Below are 20,430 nucleotides of genomic sequence, written 5' to 3' on the forward strand. Positions count from 1 at the left end.
TTAGTCATCCTCTAGGGTTGGACTTCTGTTGTCAGGTCCAAAAGAAACTCAGGGCAAATGGTTAACTATGGTGCTTATCTGCACATCAGAGCACAGCCGGTCTCCTGAGTCCATCCTGGCAGTCCATGCTGTTCTAACCCCACCCCTACTCTATCGTCACACATAGTGGTAAACAGGAGCTAGTGCCTAAATTCCTCTATCTTCCAGGCTTCTTCTCCTCCCCCAGCTTCACGTTCCTACAACCCTGCCATTTCAGCCATGTGCTCTCTTGACTCTTGGTCCTCCTCTCATGGCCCAGAGCAATCTACTAGCCAGGCTCACGTTCCCTCCCTGCTCTGGGCTCTTCAGATGCCTCTGGCTGTACTCTCCTATCTACAGTAAACCCCCCTTAACCATACTACCTCGGAGCAGTCATGTCCTCACTTCACATGTCTGGTGCTGAAACCCCACTTTATACAGCTGGAGCCTTTGACTGTCCGCCATCTTCCCATGGAGCCCAGACTGGCTCAGACTTGCGGCAGTCCCCGCCTTTGTCTATGGAGTCCTGGGATCACAGGTGTGCACCATCATGCCTCATGTGGTACCAGAACCCCAGACTTGCCAGCAGGCTGAGTAACTGTGTGCTCAGCAGTCTGATCCAATCAAGGCGGACCAGCTCTTGCTCCCCTTCCCCAGCGAGGCTGGAGCAGGGACTGCTGTGCTGTCCTTACATTCCCTTGGCCCTGGCCCCCTTTTTCCTGAAGCGTTTCTCCGCTGTCCCCATCCCGTGTGTCGTCATTCTCCTCCCCACACCCCCCCCCCCCTTAGCAAGGACAGAAGAGCTGGAAGTGGGTTCCTTAGGGTAATGAGAGGCCACCAGTAAGTGAAGCACTCAGTGAACAGGCCTCTGAAGGCAATGCCTCCCTCCTTCCCTGGAGCCTCCTCCAGCGCAGGGTAGGTGTTGGCAGCCATCCGAGGATTCCCTTCATCCCTCCCCGGTTCTCACCTTTCCAGCTGCACTGGAGGGCTGTCTGGGCAGGGCCTCGGGGCCCAGGCCAAGGGAGAGGAGCGTTGAGCACAGGCTCACAGCCCAGTGCTGCTGAGGCCCTGGCTGTGCTGCCCTCTCCTGACAGACAGCTGGCTCCCTGCCCGAGGGCACACCCAGGAAAGGTGACATGGTGGCAAATGTCTCCAGGGCAAGCCTGAGACACTTCACAAAATAGCTCTGCAGCTGAAGCCAACTTGGAAAATTCCAGGGTAAAGGAAATTTACCACAGCTCAGGGATAGCCTGAGTGTGGAGGAAAACATCTAGACTTTTATTTGGGGTGCTACGAACAGGAAGACCACAGCCCTCCGCACAAAGGAAGGACTCAGCCAGGCCCATGAGGGAGTCCTTTAATGATGGCACAGACAGGAGACACAAAGGCCAGCGCCCTGCTTGCAGGCTCGGGCGCTTTGCCAGCAGATGCAATGGCCTCCCCCACCTGGGTGTGGGCCGCAGGGTGGAGGGGAGGTGGTTTAAAAAACACAGCTGTACTAATTCTTTACTTTCACAGAAAAGAGGAACTTGGGAGAGCAGCTCCCTGGAGAATTTACACAGAGCTGAGTCTGGAAGCCCACCCCTGGGGGGTGAACCTCCAACCTCCCCGAGTCGTCTGCACTCGTACGGGGCAGACACCACACGGAAGGCCCAGGCCAGTCCACAGAGGACCATGCTGACTTCATAGTGTCCCTCCCTTTCCCAGCTGTTAGCATTTCTACACTATGTACATTGTTGTGCTTTATTGCCCCCACCCGAGCCTCTGCCTGAAGCTCAGGGTGGAGGGGGACCTCCGGACCACATTCAGCTGGGTGGGAGCACCAGGCCCCCAAAGGCCGGTGCTCAGTGTGGTTCTGAGACTTCCAGGCTGAAGCCACTGGAGCTGCAGACCGAGTAGGGAGCCAGCCTTGCCAGCCAGCTCTTCTGAGGAGAAGCAGAAACAGAAGGGTCAGTGCTGGACAAGATGCAGGCCGGGCGGGAGCAGGCAGGGGAAGGACAAGTGCAAGGCCATGAGTCTGGGGTACTGGGTTGTGCACACATGGCTGTTGGGGCCTGCAGGGCACCTTGCAAGAACCATTCTGTAGCAGTGAGCTTGATGGAGGATGGGTGTGAGGACCACTGGCCTGGGGCCCCTTGGAGCACAGGGCTGCTTCCAGTTCGTCAGGGGCTGGCAGTGGCAGGCCCCAGCTCCGGGTGTGTGCATGAGGAGATTCGGGGAGAACCACCAGGCGTCCTGTGGGGCTGGGTGAGAAGGGAAGGCTGTGGTGATAGCTATGAGCGTGTCCTCGCCAGGCCAGGGGTTAACACAGGGTCAGTTGTTCTCAAAGAGCGAGAGCAGGTCATCACTGCTGTTTGTGGGGAGGTCGGGTGGACCCAGGTAGGAGAGCAGTTCATCAGGATTGGTCAGTTCTGGGAGCAGCTGAGGACAAAGCAAACACATTAGCAGCTTCGCTCTCAGACCCTGCGTGTCCAGGAGCCATGCTGTCCTGACCCCAGGCCCAGTGGGGATGCTAAACTGCCCTTCCCCTGCCAAATGCTGAATGCCTGAGTGAAGCCACCTGCCTGGATAAAGCTGCCTGTGTCTCCCCAGGGACGGCTGCTAGAGGACAAGAATAGCTCAAGACATGCTTCTCCAGCACCAGGAGCCAGGCTGTACAAGCAGGGGGGCCCTGCTGTGCACCAGAGACACACAAGAAGGGATCTCCAGTGTCATTCCCAGGGGCCAAAGCAGATGGGAGAATTCCATGCCCTGGGCTTTCTGCTCTGGGCTGCTCCTCGTCTTCCTCATGCGGAACTTCAGTGAGTTTCTATTCTGGTCCAGGGACAGTGAACCCACTCTCCTTCATGCTTGTGCTCACACCCTGCCTGTGTTGTCAAGATGCAGAACGGAACACATGGCCAGATCAGGCTGGACTTGGAGGACAGTCTGAGGGCTTCCTTGAGGCCTCACACAGCCAGGCTCCACAGCCTCTAATCTTAGGGCAGGTCAGTCATTAACCACACATGGGGACGTGGCACCCCAGGGCTATTCCAGGCATGAAACCTGTGTGACTGGCTGCTCTTGGGTGACACTATCTGAGTCTCTCCTGAAGGTTCCCTGTCTTTCCCCCTATGAAGCAAGGTGGGCAGACCCGGGACCGATGCACAGACAGCCCCCAACAACTCCCACCCCAGCACAGGACGGGCTACTCACATCCAGAGCTGGTTCTGAGGCCTCCCCTGCCCCAGTCATACTGGGAGGCCCCATCATGCCTGTGGCAGGATTGAAGGCCAGTTCGCTGATGGGCCCTGTGTTTGCTTGGCCCAGGGGCTGCCGGGATGGAGGGGGAGGATTTGGATGGTGTAGCTGGGAGCCTGGGGTGGGCCCGAGGTTGGGGGTGTGCAGCCCTGGTGGTCCAGGATTGTGGGCTGGGTCCAGGTGGCCTGCTGGTGCCATCTAAGGATGGAGAAAAGAATGTGTTAAAATAGCTCAAGGACTCCCTGGGGCGACTCCTACCGTGGGCCTTGGGCACAGCACTGACCTGGCCTGGGAGGCAGGGAGCAGACTTGTCTGCAGTCAGGAGGCTGCCGGGAATGTCAGATTGGTAGGACATGGGGGGTGGCCCCTGTGTGAACTCAGCAAGGTTTGGGGTGGTGGGTGTAGCAGATGGGAAGGATTCTGGGAAGGTTCCAGGCCCCAGGAAGTTGGAACCTACAAGAGGAAAGCCACGTCAGAAAAGCTCAGTTTGGCAGAGATGCCAGGTGAGGAGGGTGGAGAGGGCATGAACCTCTGTGGACGCCGGCTCTACATTTCTTCCCATCACTACCCGGGGGTAAACCCTGTGGCAGTCCTGGAGGGGAAACCTCAGAGGTGACAGAATGGGACCCACCACAACCAAGAACAGTACATATGCAAATGTGGGTCCTCGAGGGGCACCCCCAATGGGGCCAGTCCATTTCAGCGAAAAGTCCATAGAAGTATTTCAGTGAAAAGCCTTACTCCAAATCAGAGGAAAAGGGAAGAAGGCTCACTACCCTGCCACAGATGGGAAACGAGGAAAGGCACCCTCTTAGCATGGTACTCATAACTGTGTGGCGGCAACACAGCCACAGGCAAGGAGGCTGATGTGGAGAGAAGTCATGTGTCCAGGGTCACCTGAGGTTCAAGTCCAGGTGTGCTATACTCACCCTGGCTGGGGTAGTCGCTGGGGGCAGGGGCCGAGGGGGGCTGCAAAGGGGCAAAGGGGGCAGCGCCTGGGCCCAGGGCTGCAATCATCTCCATCACACTGGGCATGAGCACATGGGCAGGGCTCACAGTGCGGCAGCGCTTCAGCACTGGCCCGTCTGGCTCCTCCTTGATGTGGAGGTCAGGCTTCACAGGTACTGGCTTCCAGCTGCACGTGGGGTCGATGGTGATCTCCTCATAGTCTGAGCTAAGCAGGGACAGACAGGTACTGGTCACTTGCCATCTGCCCAGCACTTGCTGCCCAACTCAGATGTCAGGAAATTTCCAACCCGCCCCTGCACTCAAACACTGCTCCCCAGACCTTCAGGGTACTTCGCAGGTGTGTGGGTGGGCCTTGGCCTGGAGGGGAGCTGCTTCGCCATGGGAAGAGCCTCCCCCGAAGCCTGCTCCTACTCCAGGCCTGCCCTCTGGTGGCAGGAAGAAGAAGACACTTACTTCTGAATGTAAATCAGGATGCCCAGCATGTACTGGTCCACCTCTAGCCCCTCCAGCAATGCCGTCTTGCTGTAGAGAGCAAAGGAGACTGGTCAGGAGGCCCAGCCCAGGCAGGAGTAGGTCCTATCATTTCTCCACCTCTATCACCTGTGTGAGGTGACGCCGTAGGGACCCCCGTGTGTGCATCAACTGTTCGCGGTAGGCAGGAGTAGGTCCTATCATTTCTCCACCTCTATCACCTGTGTGAGGTGACGCCGTAGGGACCCCCGTGTGTGCATCAACTGTTCGCGGTAGGCAGGAGTAGGTCCTATCATTTCTCCACCTCTATCACCTGTGTGAGGTGACGCCGTAGGGACCCCCGTGTGTGCATCAACTGTTCGCGGTATGCATCAAGTGAGCCTGGATAAACCACTATGGTAGTCCAGTGTAAGGGGATGCTGTGCAAGGCCACCTAGAAGGAGTTTTCTGCCTTGAGATGGGCTACTCTGGTGTGTGCTGGGGACCACTTCTGATGCTATTTCAAGTTCCACCCTCTAAGGAAGTGGTAGTTCTCCCGTCATCGTACAGAAGACTGACTCACTTGCACACAGGGCACCTCCAGGTCCCCCGCTCACAGTTGAGCTGTAAGTAGGACTCCAGGTCAAAGCACTGTAGAGAGATAAGGAGACAGGTCATTCCTCACCAGGGATCAGTAGAGGGGGCTGCTTAGACCGTCTTCTGGAAAGTGTGACTTATCTGGGTGTATAGTTCAGGTATCAGGTTTCTACTGCATCTTAATGGGCTCAGTTTGGGATACCCCAAGCAGTGCTCCCCAGCACCGCCACATCCCAGGATCAGGCAGCTGTATCCATAGGGAATTTCTTGGCTCAGGACAGTTGTTAAAAGGAAAAACTAGGCTAAGGATGTAGCTTGGTGGTAGAGTGCTTGCCTAGCATGCATGAAGCCCTAGGTTCAACCCCCGGCACCACCTCCAAAAAAAGAGGTTGCTTACAGGACAAAATAGCACATATCACTGTGCAACCATCCGGAGCATGCAGTCTTGGCTAACACTGACTGTTTCTGCAGACTGGAACTCTAAAGGTAAGAAGACTGCACCGATATCCTTATACCTTTTAAAAATGGAACCCCACAAATACAGTGACCAGCAAAAATAGAGGGAAAACCTCACTGGGTGTGGTAGTGCACACCTTTAATCCCAGCATTTGGGAGGAGAGGCGGGCGGCCCTCTGCGTTTGAGGCGGGCCTAGACTACATAGTTTTCCAGGACAGTCAGGGCTATATGTCACAAACAAACATACTTTTATAGGAAAAACTGTGATGTTTCACAGGAGCAAGACTGATCTCAGGGAAGGAAGCAAGGCAGCCATGCCCCTGTGGTAGGGTCTGCCTTTTTGCTCTGACAGCCGAGATACCTAGATTCCATCTGCCAAAGAGGACGAGGCTGAAGTGTCAGCACAAAACATTCTTTCCCCAGTCCTCGTGCGGGGCTGTCTGCCTGCAAGCCTGGCGCTTGGGAGGTTGAGGCAGAAAGATGAGGAGTTCAGGTTCATCCTCAGCTACATGGTGAGTCTGAGGCCAGCCTGCGATACATGAGACCCTATCTCAAGGGGGAAAAATCTGCCAGATTCTCACTGTGTATCCCAGACTGGCTTCACATTGAAGATCCTACTGCCTCAGCCCCCTGCGTTCTGGGATTATAGGTGTGTATTATGATACCAGGCACAAAACAAAGTTGTTGATGAACATGTTTTTATCTGAAGCTATTACTGGGTACAGCTATGGGCATCACTATGTATGTCTTAGTTGGGTAAGTCGAAGCCTTCCTGTGGATCACGTGTTCTTTCTTTTTAATGCTACTAAGCAGTTTTCTCAGTTTCTAGTTTAGATCCCACTCAATACCAAGTCAGTCTTCTGGTTGCTCCACAAACTCAAAGTATTTTTCTAAATTTATTTCTTTGTATTTTATGTACACTGGTGCTCTGCCTGTATCTATGTCTGTGTGAGGGTGTCAGATCCCCTGGAACTGGAGTTACAGACAGTTGTGAGCTGCCATGTGGGTGCTGGGACTTAAACCCAGGTCCTCTCGAAGAACAGCCAGCAGCACTCCCAACCACTGAGCCATCTCTCCAGCCCCTCAAAATATTTTAAGGGCAACAAATTCCAACACAGGTCTGGAGGACCACGCACCTGTATGTGGCGACAGTCGTGACCGCGGGCTGGGAGCTGGATCCTGCGGAAGGTGATGGGGCACTTCAGGGACACCTTGATAGCCGTCTGCTCCACCCCATCCTCTCCATTGGGCCCAGGGGTGCCGGGGATGGTGCCGCTACTGAAGTTCCGCTTGACTGACATTGACAGGAAAGGACTTGAGTAAAGGTCTCCACCACTCAGGCTGTGAGCTGGTGTGCTAGCCAGGGACCCAGCCATCAGTCTGAGAGGAAATGGCCTCTGTGCCACATAGCAGGGTTCAGCCTGGGACAGCCCAGATGGCTGAGGAGTAGGGACCACTCACTCTTGGTGATGCAGTGCTCGGCTGGCAGGAGGCGCTTCTTGAGGAGGCCCTGCAGCACCGAGCGGACGGACGGACGGTGCACCAGCTGCAGCACGAAGAGGTGGGACTGCAACAGAGGACGGCTGTCACAGGGAGAGCAGGGAGGGCCGTGGAGGGCAGCACACGGCTTGGAGGGTGTGCTGTCGGCAGGGAGGGACAGCTTGGAAGGAAGCCAGGCCAGCCACCTTCCTGGCAGCTAGTCCCTTCCAAGTGCTGACACACAGGCAGGGAGCTTCTCTACTTCTCTGAGCTTTGGCCACCACACTGCACTACCTCATGCTCTGCGGGCACTCTGCTCCAACCACTGTTTAGTTTTTCTCCTCGGTCAAAACACAATCACCTCAAGTCCCTGGCACGGTCCCCTGCTTATCACATCCACTCTCCTGACAGGACATAGTATCTGAGCTATCCTATCTCCAGGCCCCTCTGTCATGGTGGCTCCTGATAACCTGCAGCTCAAGGTCTACTTGGGATCCTACCCACTGGGACCTGGTGAGGCCCAGGCCAGTGCAGGTGGACCGTCTTCCACGAGCTTCCTGTGCTTGGTGTCTCTGACATAATTAACAAGAGCATTAAATCTGTTCAATGGAATCTAACAGGGAAACAGGGTGGATTTAACTGGCTCCCTTTTATGAAAGGGCAGGACGTATTAAAATAGAAAGAGATGCAACACCTTGTTCTTCAAGGGTAGAGACCCTCCCCCATGAGCTCCCACGCCCACAGGAGAGCTGATGGTCTGGGGGATGTCCCTGCTGGCCCCAGCCTGAACCCTGACAGACCCTACCCACAGCCCCGCAGGCTACCCACGCAGCAGCAGGCGGTAACGGTGATCTGGATGGTGTTGCGACCTGGCTGGCACACGTGCTTCAGGTAGAGGGGCTTGTGCGAGGTCTTGTTGTCTCCACGCTCGATGCTGAGGGGTGTGGCGTTGACGCTGACCTGCACGGATGCTGGCCAGTTGGTGTTCATCTGCCGGTCCTCATGATGGTAGCACTTGAACTGCAGCTCCAGGTCAGGCCTGGCGGGAAAGAGCATGAGAGGAGCCCACACCATGCAGGCAGGCGCAGGGGTCCAATGGCAGCGGGACTCACCTCAGCATCAGGGTCTTGTAGACGGAGTCTCGGAGCTGGAAGACATGGTTGCTCACAGCCAGGTTATGCTGCAGGCGGAAGGGTTCCAGGACCACTCCATCTCGAACTGGGAAGGTCAGGCGCAGCTCATCACAAGGGCCGCTTCCTGAGGGCAGAGGAATGCTGGCCATGAGTTTGGCACCTTTCCAAGGGATCGTGGCCCTCAAGGAACACTTCTGTGCCTAGAGCCCCAAGCCCTGACCCAACCCCTGCTGGAAACTCTCAAGAGGGCTGAGACACCCCCACACTGGGGCTCCCATAAGTATCTCTCCTTAGAAAGTGGGCCCATGGTCCGCATGTTCTATCCTGCCTCGGTCATCCAGCAGTCTGGATCACATTCTGAACAGACACAGGACATGCTTCCCACCTGGAAAGCACATTCAGAATGGGCCACCTGCCATCGCCCTATGGTGCAACTCAAAGTTTTAGGATGTTAGCTTCTTCTGCAGGAATCTCCCTGAATAGAGGTTTGTAGCCAGGGATGGGCATCTGAGGGTTCACTTCAGGTGCACAGACATCTTCTGCTGTGATGAAGCTGGGCCCTGGGCTTTTCTTGAGGTACAGCAATCACCCTTGGTCTTCCAAGGTCCCTGTAGGACTCCCCTGAGTCCTAATTACCCCGGCCACCAAACCTCACGTTGGCTGTTGTCCTGAAACACTCACCAGAGGGGGATGGATGCAAAGAGCTGAGGCCTGGCTTGAGGTCAGGCAGGAAAGGAGACTTGACTTCCTGGCTTGGGGACATGTAGGGAACATTGCTGCTGGGCGTCATGGGTGGTGTGGGATTCCCCGGCAGTGGGGAGCTGGGGTAACCAGGGATGGAACGGGAAGGCTGTAGAGGTTGAGCATAAATAGTCAAAGCAGAATGGCAGAGCAAGAGGGTCGTCTGCTTACGGAGCACCCCTGGAGTACTGGGCGGGACACCTACGCTTCCTCCTGCCCGGGTGCCCTCTTTCCGTATGCCCCCCCTGTGAGCCTCCCAGCCCATCCACCCTGCCAAGCCCCGTACCCCACTCAAGCCAGGCTGGCTGTAGCTGATGCTGCCCCCGTTGAAGCTGGCGCCCTGCCCGTTGAACTGCTCTGTGGGCTGTGGGAAAGAAAACTGAGTGTGCCTGGGGCTCCGGCCTGCCCTCACTGACCCCAGGCCTGATCCTAGACTCTGCACCACATTCGGGTGCTGCTCTGTGTATCGGCTACACTCCCCAAAATCTGTAAAAGCATCACTGATTTCAAATGTAAAAGTTAATACTACAGAAACAGGAGTGAGCCTTCAAGCTGGGGAGAGCTAGAAGATGGGAGCAGTCAATGCTCCTTCTTCTTTCCCCTTCTCTACCTCATCATGCCACTCCACCCACCCAGGCTCCCAGTGAGGGATGCTCATCCTCCTCGCGCCCAGACAGGGTGCACGGCCATCAAGGGCCTGTCTCTTAGACAGGAGTCAGGATGTGGGGGTGGAGGGGTAAGGGAGTGAACTGGACAGATCCACAAAGGCTGTCAGGATGGCTTGGAAGCCTGTTTGCTGCTCTCTACACGAAATATCCACAGGGAAATACATAAGTGTCCACCACAGAACCAGACTGGTCACCCCGAGAGCCGTTCTTGCACTGACTACAACTCCTTGGCCGACATGCCGAAAGGTCCCCACCGAGTCCTGTGACACTCAACCCAGCACAGGCCCATGGGAGCCAGTCCTACCTTGTAGTGCAGTCCCGTAGGCCCAGGTGCAGACAGGGACTGGGCCATGCCCTGCTGCAGGGGTAGCCTGTGTCCGGGGTAAGAGGAGGCGGGGCCAGGAGGCTGCCCAGGGCCGGGAGCGTACTGGGCAGAGCTGGCTGCATACTGGCCTCCTTGCAGATACTGCTGCCCAGGGTACACCTGAGAAGACGCAGATGCCCAAGGAGAGAGAGAGAGTTATGGGGGGGGGAGCAGTTTGCTGTGTGCGCGTCCGTGTGAGTGCGTGTGTGTGTGTGTGTGTGTGTGTGTGCGTGCGTGCGCGCGCGTGCAGGATCTGTGATCCTGCTGGGCACAGATATTTTCTCTCCCACTGCAGAAGCCACCCTTATCATAATGCTTAGGGCACTTGGATAGAGAAATCATCATCTAGGACCCCAGGCTGAGCAACCAAGACACTCACCTCTGAATAGGCTCTCTTGACCCCCTGTCGAGGCAGTGGCTGGGCCTGAGGAGGCCCAGGGTACCCATGCTGAGGCAGTCGCTGTCCTGCATACAAGGGTGTCATGCCTGCTGCCCGGGTAGGGTTCATGGCCATGGAGGAGAGGCCAGAAGGGCCCATCATTCCTCCCATGCCAGAAGGGTTCATGCCAGGGGGTACACTGGGTCCTCGGGGACCTCCATGCTGCAGAAACTGGCTGTTAAAAGACTGTCCAGTCCCCATCTGAGAAGAGAAAAGAGAGGGATGGTCCAGATCCCATTCTCAGCTGTTCCCTCAGTCCTCTCTCCTCTTCTGCTCCTCTCTTTCAGTGGCCTCATGAGGTCCCAGCACAGTCCACACTTGTCCCCAGAACCCACTGCCTTGCCAAGCCCACCAAGCCCACCCATACTTGCCACCACATGGAAGGGGCTTGAGGGGGCCTCACCGCTCCATATTGGCTTAGCTCTTGGCTCTGTTTCTCTTGCAGGGCGGCTACAGTGGCTGTGGCCGTGGCTGTGGCCGTGGCCGCGGCAGCAGCCATAGCAGCTGCGGCTGCAGCTTGTGTGAAGTCTGTCGAGGGTCGTGCAGCATGTGAGGGAAGGCCCAGGCCTCCAGGGCCACCTGCATACCTGCAGGTGATAGAGGATTGCCTCACTCTCTACAAAGGCTTGCTCCGAGACACGCAGCACTCATGGGAAGCAACAGGCAACATCCAACCCTCTTGCAGCACCTGCCAGGCGGATAGCTTCAAGGTACTGGTTGGTGAGGGCCCTGCTTACCCAGTGGTGAAACTGGATCCCCCAGGGTATCCCCCGCGGCCATACACGCCTTGCTGCACGTAGCCCTTGCTAGCACCACCTTCGGGAAACGCCTGCTGTCCCAGGCACTGCGGGGAGGTCAAGGCAGAGCTGCCACCTGCCACACCAGGCATCATGGAGCCACCAGGGGGGCTTCCTGCAGGGCCCATGGGGTTCCCCAAAACCTACAAGGAAGTGGGAGTCACTAAAGAGAACCAGCCAAACCACTGTCTTCACGACATAGCTCTGAAGTGCTAGATGCCAAGGGAAGCCTAGCAAGGGGGGAGGATCTGGGGTGGGAAGAGCAGCTGTTCACAGTTCTGACTAGAGTGGTCTAGGGAGCCAGGGAAACACATCCATGACAATGCAGAAGAAAGGGACCTAGCGACTTGAGACCCTCAGGAAGCCCCATCCTGTGCTCCAGCCAGTCCCCTTGGCCCCTTGTCCTTGGAGCCTTAAGGCGGCAGAGGCACCACCCAGGCTCTCGATCCCAGGGCTAGGGAAGGAGGCCCAGGTGCACACTCACCTGGCTCTGTGTTGCGTTGCCAACTCCCCACACAGTAGTGACGACGGACAGGGACCCGGCTGGCTGAGTGGCACTTTGTTGCCAAGGCACAGACTCATATGCAAATGAACCATCACTACAGAGAGAGTAGCTGGTAAGGCAGGGTCAGAAGGCCCAGGGCTTGCTAGAGGCAGGCCACAGAAGCCCACACTCACCCGTGTGGCGCAGGGGGCAGGGCAGGTTTCATGGGGTTCATGGGGTTCATTGGTGATGGAGCAGCCTACAGGCCCAATGTGCCGAAATTTATCTGGGAGTTGCTGCTCCAGCTGCTGGACAGGAGGGAGAGGACAAGAGCTTAGACGCAGCAGGAGCCCCGTGCAGTAGCATGGATGGAGCCAGGGCGGTGGAGTTGGCTGGTGTCAGCCCAGAAGACAGTGCGAAGCAACTCTAACAAGGGCCCTGCCATCTTGGGCCATTGGACCAAGCCTGGAAAAGGGCTTTCTGATCTCAGATACTTTCCATACACCCTTTCCCATACCATATCCCTATAAAGCCAGGAACCCCTCAGCAGGCCCCTGGAGTGGAGGGCAGAGGGCCAATCAGGGTAGCGCCTACTCCAAGTCTCACCCACCCTGGGCAGCCCAGAGACCTGAGAAGGAGCAGAGCCAAGTGTCCTTTGAGGCAGGGGCTGGGAAGGTCAGGAAGCAGATGTGGAAGAGTAATCCATCCACCAGCTTGGCCTTGGGGAGGCTGTACCGACACCGCTGAGGCAGGACACAGGCACCAGCCCCGCTCCTGGCTGGCAGCTTTTTCCTATCAAGAGGACGGCAGAAGGACTTCAGGCCATAGGACCTTCAAACTGACCCAGATGACTTGAGGGGAGAAGGTGTGTGTGTGCGTGTGCGTGTGTGTACGTGTGCATGTATGTGCGTGCGCACTTGAGACAAATATGGGCATGAGGTCAGGGCCACTCGGGCAATCCTGCCCCCCACAGACCCATCTGTGGCACCTGTGAATTCCCAACAGGAAGTGACACACGCAGTTCAACAGGTGTGTGTGGGTATGCACAGACATAAAGGCCCCTAAGTTGTCCAGCCAGAGCGAGAGCATGCTAAACCACATCTACGAGATGGGAGCACCTGGGCTTCATCCTCAGAAACGCAGCAGTGGCTGGTGGACGGGGAGGCGAGGGCAGCTAAGACCCATGGCTGATGCCGGAAGCCTGCTGCTCGTGGTGCTAGGTCTGTGCTCCCATGTAGCTACTGAATCAGAGTGACCACAGCGCCAGGAGGCTTCCAAAGTTGTCTCCCACACTGCCACAAGCAAGCTCCTTTCTCAAACAGAGCCTCATTCCCTCAGGTCCTCACATACCCTGAACCACCCGCATGCCTACCTCTGCTTTTACAAGAGGGGCACAAAGCCATGTGCTGGGCACTTCTCAGGGAACCCTTGGAGAAGTCCGGGTGCTTCTGTCTTGAACCCCTCTGCCTTGGTAAGGGCTATGCGATGGCCACATGTGCCTTTTGAAACATGCTGAAATCTGGTGATTTCCCTCTTGCCACTTAGCATTCACAAGCCTCTTGTCTAGGGCAGCAAGGGATGCACCCACTCAGCCCTGGGACAAACAAACCTGTGTGCTTACCAGGGTCCTCACTCAGAGCTCACCACAGACCTGGAGGCTCTGTAGAGCCAAGCTACACACACACAAAGCCCCAGAGCAGGCAAGAGAAAGCGAGGAAAGGGGACTGTGACTTTGCCTTGCCTGGGCAGCCTTAGGCTTCTGGTGGTCCTTCCCACACCCAGCACCAGGCTAGAAGGGAAGAAAGCTAATCAGCGGCAAAGAAGCCCCACCTACAGGAGTCTGGCCCCTCACCCCCAGAGGCAACCAGACTTGATTCTGGCCTTTCCCAAACCAAGTCCTGCCTAGGCAGCAGAGAGGCCAGAATGTGCCAGCTTGGCGGCAGAGGCTGGCATCCCTGCTGCTGCTGCCTGATCCTAGGAGGATGACCTGGTGGGAAGAGGACCTTGTCAACAGACAAGAAGTCCTCCCAAGAGCTGCCATGTGGGGCCTGGAGCAATCAGGTGGATGTCAGGAATTAGGATCTAGGTTAGAGGAATTGAGAAAGAAGCATGACTTAATGGAAGAAAAGAAAAGATGCCACACAAATGCTCCCAGAGGCACCAGAGCAATGAGGTGGAGGAAGGGCCTCTCCAACCAGTGGTGCAGGAACAACTGGAGTTCTATCAGTAAGCAAAAAAAATGATGTGTGTGTGTGGGGGGGGACCTCAAGCTGTAGATCGATGGCAGAGCATTTGCATAAGTTCAAACAACTACTGCAAAAACAATAAGCAATTCACACCATATGTCAGAATGAACTAGGTCCTGGGTTTAAATCTAAGAAAACTAAAATGTTGAGAGAAAGGTAAAAGAAACTCTACAGGATCCAGGCTAGGAAAAAGTTCTTAGATTTGACACCAAAAGGCATGATCCATAAAATAAACTTGGCTTTATCAAAATTAAAATCTTTTCTGTGAAAGATTTGCTAAAAGCAAGCCACCTGTTCCAAATGAAGTGGCATCTAGAATATATAACAAATTTTAAATTATTAGTAAAACAAAATCCAAATAGAAAAACCAGCAAAATACATGCACAGACTTCTCCAAAGAGAACATAGATGGTAATTAATCCAAGAAAAAGTGCTCAGCATCTTGTCAGGAAAACACAGATTAAAACACAAGGAGGCATGATTGTACATCCAGAAGAACAGCTAAGATCAAAAGTGACATCACAAAATGCTGGCAAGGAGAATCTAGACCTCACACACATTGCCCATGGGAATGTAAAATACATGGCACAGCTACTCTGGAAAAGTTGGCCATTTCTTATAAATTCAAGCTTGCAGCTACCACAGTACAACCCAGCAACTCTACTCTGGGGCAAGGAGCTCAGAGAAATGTCAACTTAAGTTCACAGAAAAACTTGTATGTGAATGTTCATTTGTTACAGCCAAAGACTGGAAACAGTCTAGGTGTCCTTCAGTGAAGGACAGTCACATCAGTGTAGGACACCCACAGCCCAGATGCCAGAAGGAATACACTACTGCTAACACACTACAACCTATTCGAGATGAATCTCCCCGAAACTGTGCTGAGTGCAAAAAGCCAATCACTGGTGCTACATTATATGATTCCTTCATCTGCCAAAATTAGGGAAACTATAAACAGGTTAACGGTGACCAGAGGTTAAATGAAGGGTGGGGAGGATGATCTTCCAGGTCTATAACTTCAGTAGAAGGAAGATGGGTGTGGATATAAACCCACTACAGGAAGGCTCCTCCCAGCCGGGCGGTGGTGGCGCACGCCTTTAATCCCAGCACTCGGGAGGCAGAGGCAGGCGGATCTCTTGAGTTCGAGGCCAGCCTGGTCTCCAAAGCGAGTTCCAGGAAAGGCACAAAGCTACACAGAGAAACCCTGTCTCGAGAGAAAAAAAAAAAGGAAGGCTCCTCCCAACTGTAGCAATGTGCTGTTCCAGAGTGATGTTGTACTACAGTTTTGCAAAATGTTACCATTTGTGGAAACCGGGTAGAGATACAAAGAATCTCTCTGGGATTTTTTTTTTTTTAATTTTTTATTTTCCCAGATATGGTTTCTCTGTAGCTTTGGAGCCTGTTGTCCTGAACTCACTCTGTAGACCAGGCTGGCCTCACAGAGATCCGCCTGGCTCTGCCTCATTAAAGATGTGAGCCACCACTGCCAGACCTCTGTGATGTTTCTTCTTCTTTTTTTTTTTTTTTGAGACAGGGTGTCTCTGTGTAGTTTTGGTGCCTGTCCTGGATCTCGCTCTGTAGACCAGGCTGGCCTTGAACTCACAGAGATCCGCCTGTCTCTGCCTCCCGAGTGCTGGGATTAAAGCCAGTGCTGGGATTAAAGCTGTGCGCCGCCACCGCCGCCCTGGCTCTGTGATATTTCTTACAACTGGATATAGCTACAATTATCTCACAACAAAACCTTTAGCCAAACAAGGGTATGGCAGCCCATGCCTATAACCCTAGCACTGGGGAGGTAGAGGCAAGACCATCAGGAGTTCAAGGCCAGCCTTGTCTAGATGAGTTCTAGACTAGCCTAGTGTGGTGGTGCCTACAGGAAATCACAGCAACTGGGAGACCAACAGAGAAGGGTCACGAATTCAAGGCCTGCCTAGATTACAGTGAGACCCTGTCTTAAAATAAATAAATAAAACTTTAATTACATAATTACAAAACCACATCACCAGTTAACAGCCAAGCCTTCCCCCCCCCCCAAAAAAAAGCTATGGTAATCCAAAGCTGGTTGGGTTGGCCAGAGCCACTCTGTTGTCCCAAGCACAGGGAAGGACCCAGGCTGGCTGGGAGGCAGGCAGGTGCGCCCTTGCCTCATTTCAAGTCACCTAAGCCAATAACACTCACCATCAGAGCATCCCGGTCAGCTGGTGTGACAGGCTGCTGGCCCCACCCAGGGTCATTAGAGCAGGCTGGGTCCTGAGCCTTGCATTTTTAACAGTTTGAGAGACTCTGATCTAGGAAGTACACAGAGTTGGGGAGAAGAGAGAAGGGCAGGTGTGGGGTGGGAAGGCACCCACAGGGGCCTTGTACATCACATGGGGCTGGGGAATTCCACCCACAATGCTTCTCTGTTGTGGACAGAGACCACAGACATTTCCAGTTCCCCCTAAGCATGCCTCTCTACAAGGACTTCCTGCCAAGCTCCTGAATTCATACCTCAACAGGGCCGAGACTCCAGATCTGGTATCCTGCTCCTGACAACAGGGAGATATTCTATGAATGCAGACCCTCCCCCCACCTCCAAGGCAGGGCTGGGAAGGAGGCCTGAACTCCCAGTGTGCCTGCCACCTGCAGCTGGACGCCCAGTCTCCTAACAAAGCAGACTGCTTCAAGTCAGTCTAGGAACACAGGCTTTCCAGGGGTCAGGGCATGTCTTCCTTCAGGCACAGAGCTCCAGAGAACTTGCTTTCCAGGTGTCCCAGAGCAGCTACACCCCAAGTCTCCTGGTTCCATTGACCTTTACCTGTCTGAGCAGCTAAGAACAAGACCTAGTAATGGGGCCCACTCTCAGCCAACATTCCTGCACCAGGCCGGCCCTTCTCAACAGCTCACAAATCAGGGCTCACTGCCTCCTAAGTTCCAGGGTTAGGCTCCAACTCAAGAAATTGACCTCAAATAAACCCAACTCAAATCCCAACTCAAGTAGCTGGGATCAGCCAGGCAGTGGTGGCGCACACCTTTAATTCCAACGCTCAGGAGGCAGAGGCAGGCAGATCTCAGAGTTTAAGGTCAGATTGGTCTACAGAGTGAGTTCCATGCCAGCCAGGGCTACACAGAGAAACCCTATCTCAAAAACAACAACAAAACAACCAACCAAACAAACAAACAAAAAAGAAGCTGGGATCAAAAGACTCCAGAGAAATGACGGTTCCAGGAAAGGGTGAGGTGGTGTAAACTTGTAGTCTTAGCCTCTCAGGAGGTTGGGACAGGAAGATTTAAGCCTAGGAGTTCAAGGCAATACAATAAAATCACATGACATGGGGTGGCTGGGGGGAGGAGGGTAAGTGTGGCAGAAGCAGTACTAGTATCAAGGGGAGGCTGGTTAAGTGCCCAGAAGGCTGCAGGTCCTGCCTGCTCTGCATGTGAGCCAACAGTACTTCCTACCCTCAGTGTGCAGACTTCAGGAATGTGCATCTGCCAATATCCAATGGCTGAAGGGGCAACCAAAACCTGACCTCAGTTTCCAATGTTTAAACTAGGAATCTGGAGGCCACTCTAGGCTATATGGCCACCTTATGTCATCAGCCCTTAAAAATCAATCCTAGTAATCAGGATGCTCCCTAAACATGCTGGGCCTGTCTCTCAGAAGTTATCCTCATTATCCCTCCAGCCTGTAACGCCCCCTGGGAGCACATCAAGAGCCTTGAGGTCAGTCCCGGTGAGTAAGGTTAAGCTTCCCTCCCCTGATACCACTCTCAAGTGTCAAGGGATGCCCTTGGTACTGCCAGGACTTGGTGGTGAGTCTGTGTTCACGCTACCCACATCCACCATGGTCTTAGATCAGGTCACATGCGCTATTTGTGTCCCTGTGAAATTTTGTGCAATAACACAAACGAGTTAAAGACATCACCAAAGACTGTCTCTGACTACTAAAAGGAACCCTGGGGAGGATGGGGGGGTGGTGGTGGCAAGCAGGGCAGGTGACGGAGTAAGAAAGGCACTGGGTGCTGGGAAAAGGATACCTTGAGGGAACGGGATACTTTTGGGGGCGGGCACTGGGCACCTGGGAATGGTGTTCAAGGTACCAAGGAGAACAAAAAATCTAGGGAGAGTAGGGCACCTGCGTGCCTGAGCTTCAGTTTGGAAAAAGGTGTTCCTGTCAAAAACCCGGCCAGGGACTGACAGGTCAGCGTCCTCAGCCTAGGAGCAGCGCAGCTCCTCCTCGGGCCACTAACGGCTTCCAACCGCGCCCCCCGCCCCCGTCACCCAGATGGTGAGCACATAAGTGGGAACCGAGGGGCGCACCGTGAAGGTGAGCCTGCCCGGTTCCAAAGCTGGAACGACAGGCTGGGATGAGGGCCCATCAGCCTCCTCCGCTCAGAAGGCCCCCGAAGGCCACTTGCACCCCTGGGCCAGCCCCAACAAAGGCTCAGCGGATGCGTGAGAAAAGCCCGACAGCACCGCGCAGGGGACAGGTACCCGCAGGTGGGCGGCCGGGCCGGGCCGAGCCAAAACCTCGTCCGGCGCCTGGGACTGGCCGCACCTGCCACCGCACCTGCCGCACCTGCGCGCCCCACCGCCCGCACTTGCCTGCGGTGCCCCGCGCCACCCAGCCGCTCACCTCCGCCTGGCCCGGCCCGGCCCGTCGCCGCGGCCCCCGGCCCGCGCCGCTCCATGCGCTCAGCCCGCCCTCGGCGCCGCCCGCCGCCCCCGGGCCGCCGCCGCCCGCGCCATCGCGCCGCCGCCGCTCGGAGGGCACAATGGAGCCGCCGCCGCGCTGCTCATGCATATGCATGACGCCGCGCCGCCGGCCCCGCCCCCCAGGCCAGAGCAGCGGAGCCCCGAGCAGCGCTCCGCCGGCTCGGGCAGGGGCGAGTGTGGGCCTGCATGACCGGGCTGGGCCCGGGCTGGGTCCGGGCGGCGACTAGCTGTCGCGCAGGAAGCCCTGTGCTCCCGGCCTGCACCCCGCACCCCCTCCGCACCTTTGCGACCGCGGCGTCGGAGGAGCCCCGTGTGCTTCCTGCTGCTGTCCACCGGGGCGGAGCCGGGCGGGGGCGGGGCCACCGACGGGGCGGGGCCGCGGAGGGCCAGTCTGGGCCTGGGCCTGGGCCTGGACACAGCCTGGCAGTCTAGTTGGTTGTGACTGAGTACTGGCTAGGTCCCTCCGGAACCTGAGACCTCCATGGCGGCCCGGAGCGTCTTAGGAAACAGGGACCGAGAAGCCCATCGTTGAAAATGAAAACCACTTATACCACCTGCCCAGACAGCCTTCTCCACAGACGAATGGTTTCTTCCTGGGGTGTCGCCTCATTCACCTCTGTTGAAATCACTGTTACGATTTTCTAGGGGCTGGAGAGACGGCTCAGTGGCTAAAAGCGTTGGCTGCTCTTCCAGAGGCCCCAAGCTTCAACATGGTGGCTCACAATCATCCATAATTTGAATTCCGGAGGATTCTGTGCTCTCCATGGGCACCAAGCATGTACGCGGTGCAAAGGCGTAACAAGCTAGCAAAAGCATTCATGCACATCAATGATTTGAAAAAATATTTTCTAGCAAAACAAAATAGACCTGTAGATACTTTTGTCATTCTGTAAGCCTAGTAGGTACGTCCAACCTTCTGACATTGCAACATGAAGGTTGTCACCTACCAAGTCCATACTAGAGAACCAGGCAATAGGCTTAACAACAACAAACATCTCATAAATTTTTAAATAGGTTTATAGTTTTGTTGTTTCTTGAGAGAAGTCATTAGTGCACTGGACTAACAATGTGACAGTCCTGCAATAATATGATGACAGCTCTGGGTCTTGGCTCTGCGACTGCTAGATCAGCTCTAGGGGCAGTCAGTCCCCACAGCCCTCGGAAAAGCATATTAGAGGGAGAAACAGAAGGCAGTGTCTCAACAGGAGTAAGGCACTCCATCAGGGAGAGTGCCAGGAGGTAAAGGCAACATCAAGGGGGGTGATGGGACGAGGAGGTGGGAAGGGTTATCTGGGGAGCAGAGCTGGTGATAAAGACACCCCAGCGAATGCAAAGGTGGCATCAGGGTCTTGACCCATCTGCTTCAGAAGTTGTGTGGAGAAAGATGCAGATTCATGGACCAGTTCAGAAGACCCATCTAAGGAGTCGGTGCCCCCAGTGCTGACAGGGGTCAACCTGCATCCGCTTTAGCAAACTCTGGTCCTGGCACCAGAGGGAGGTCCACGTGGTGCTGAACACTTTACAGATACTGAGTTTGTTTTTGATTTTTCGAGACAAGATTTCTCTCTGTAACTGTCCTGGCTGTCCTGGAACTCACTTTGTGGCCCAGGCTGGCCTCGAACTCACAAGATCTGCCTGCCTCTGCCTCCCAAG

At 55.2% G+C, this 20,430-nt stretch overlaps 1 protein-coding gene across 6 annotated transcripts; it reads right to left on the reverse strand.

Annotated features, from left to right (window-relative positions):
• Window positions 1-1,358: 1,358 nt before the first annotated feature.
• On the reverse strand, window positions 1,359-19,103 carry Zmiz2 (zinc finger MIZ-type containing 2). Of its 6 annotated transcripts, none has more exons than XM_059275479.1 (20): window positions 19,059-19,103; window positions 12,465-12,628; window positions 12,031-12,141; window positions 11,837-11,951; window positions 11,293-11,495; window positions 10,959-11,142; window positions 10,496-10,756; window positions 10,057-10,236; window positions 9,371-9,448; window positions 9,025-9,193; window positions 8,323-8,467; window positions 8,039-8,249; window positions 7,193-7,298; window positions 6,868-7,025; window positions 5,261-5,328; window positions 4,681-4,749; window positions 4,188-4,432; window positions 3,542-3,711; window positions 3,214-3,456; window positions 1,359-2,439 (listed from the first exon to the last, which is right to left on the reverse strand). In XM_059275479.1, exons 3-20 carry the CDS (start codon window positions 12,078-12,080, stop codon window positions 2,332-2,334), a joined length of 2,763 nt encoding a protein of 920 aa, XP_059131462.1. In that variant the 5' UTR covers window positions 12,081-12,141; window positions 12,465-12,628; window positions 19,059-19,103; the 3' UTR covers window positions 1,359-2,331. The 6 variants fall into 6 exon arrangements, with proteins under 6 accessions (XP_059131462.1, XP_059131461.1, XP_059131465.1 ...); XM_059275478.1 differs by lacking the exon at window positions 19,059-19,103 and adding an exon at window positions 18,698-18,780; XM_059275482.1 differs by lacking the exon at window positions 19,059-19,103 and adding an exon at window positions 16,261-18,392 and having other exon boundaries at window positions 9,025-9,091.
• Between the last annotated feature and the right edge of the window lie 1,327 nt (window positions 19,104-20,430).

This window comes from Peromyscus eremicus, chromosome 10 (assembly GCF_949786415.1).
Source record: "Peromyscus eremicus chromosome 10, PerEre_H2_v1, whole genome shotgun sequence".
NCBI classification, from domain to species: Eukaryota; Metazoa; Chordata; class Mammalia; order Rodentia; family Cricetidae; genus Peromyscus; species Peromyscus eremicus.

Excerpts from the sequence above, each read along its gene's own strand:
- Zmiz2 (XM_059275479.1), bottom strand. The coding sequence starts at position 12,080 with ATGAACCCCATGAACCCCATGAAACCTGCCCTGCCCCCTGCGCCACAC. Across the intron at positions 11,496-11,836 it reads GCAACGCAACACAGAGCCAG|GTTTTGGGGAACCCCATGGG; the intron begins GTGAGTGTGCAC and ends ACTTCCTTGTAG. Across the intron at positions 2,440-3,213 it reads CCTCAGAACCAGCTCTGGAT|CTGCTCCCAGAACTGACCAA; the intron begins GTGAGTAGCCCG and ends CTTTGTCCTCAG.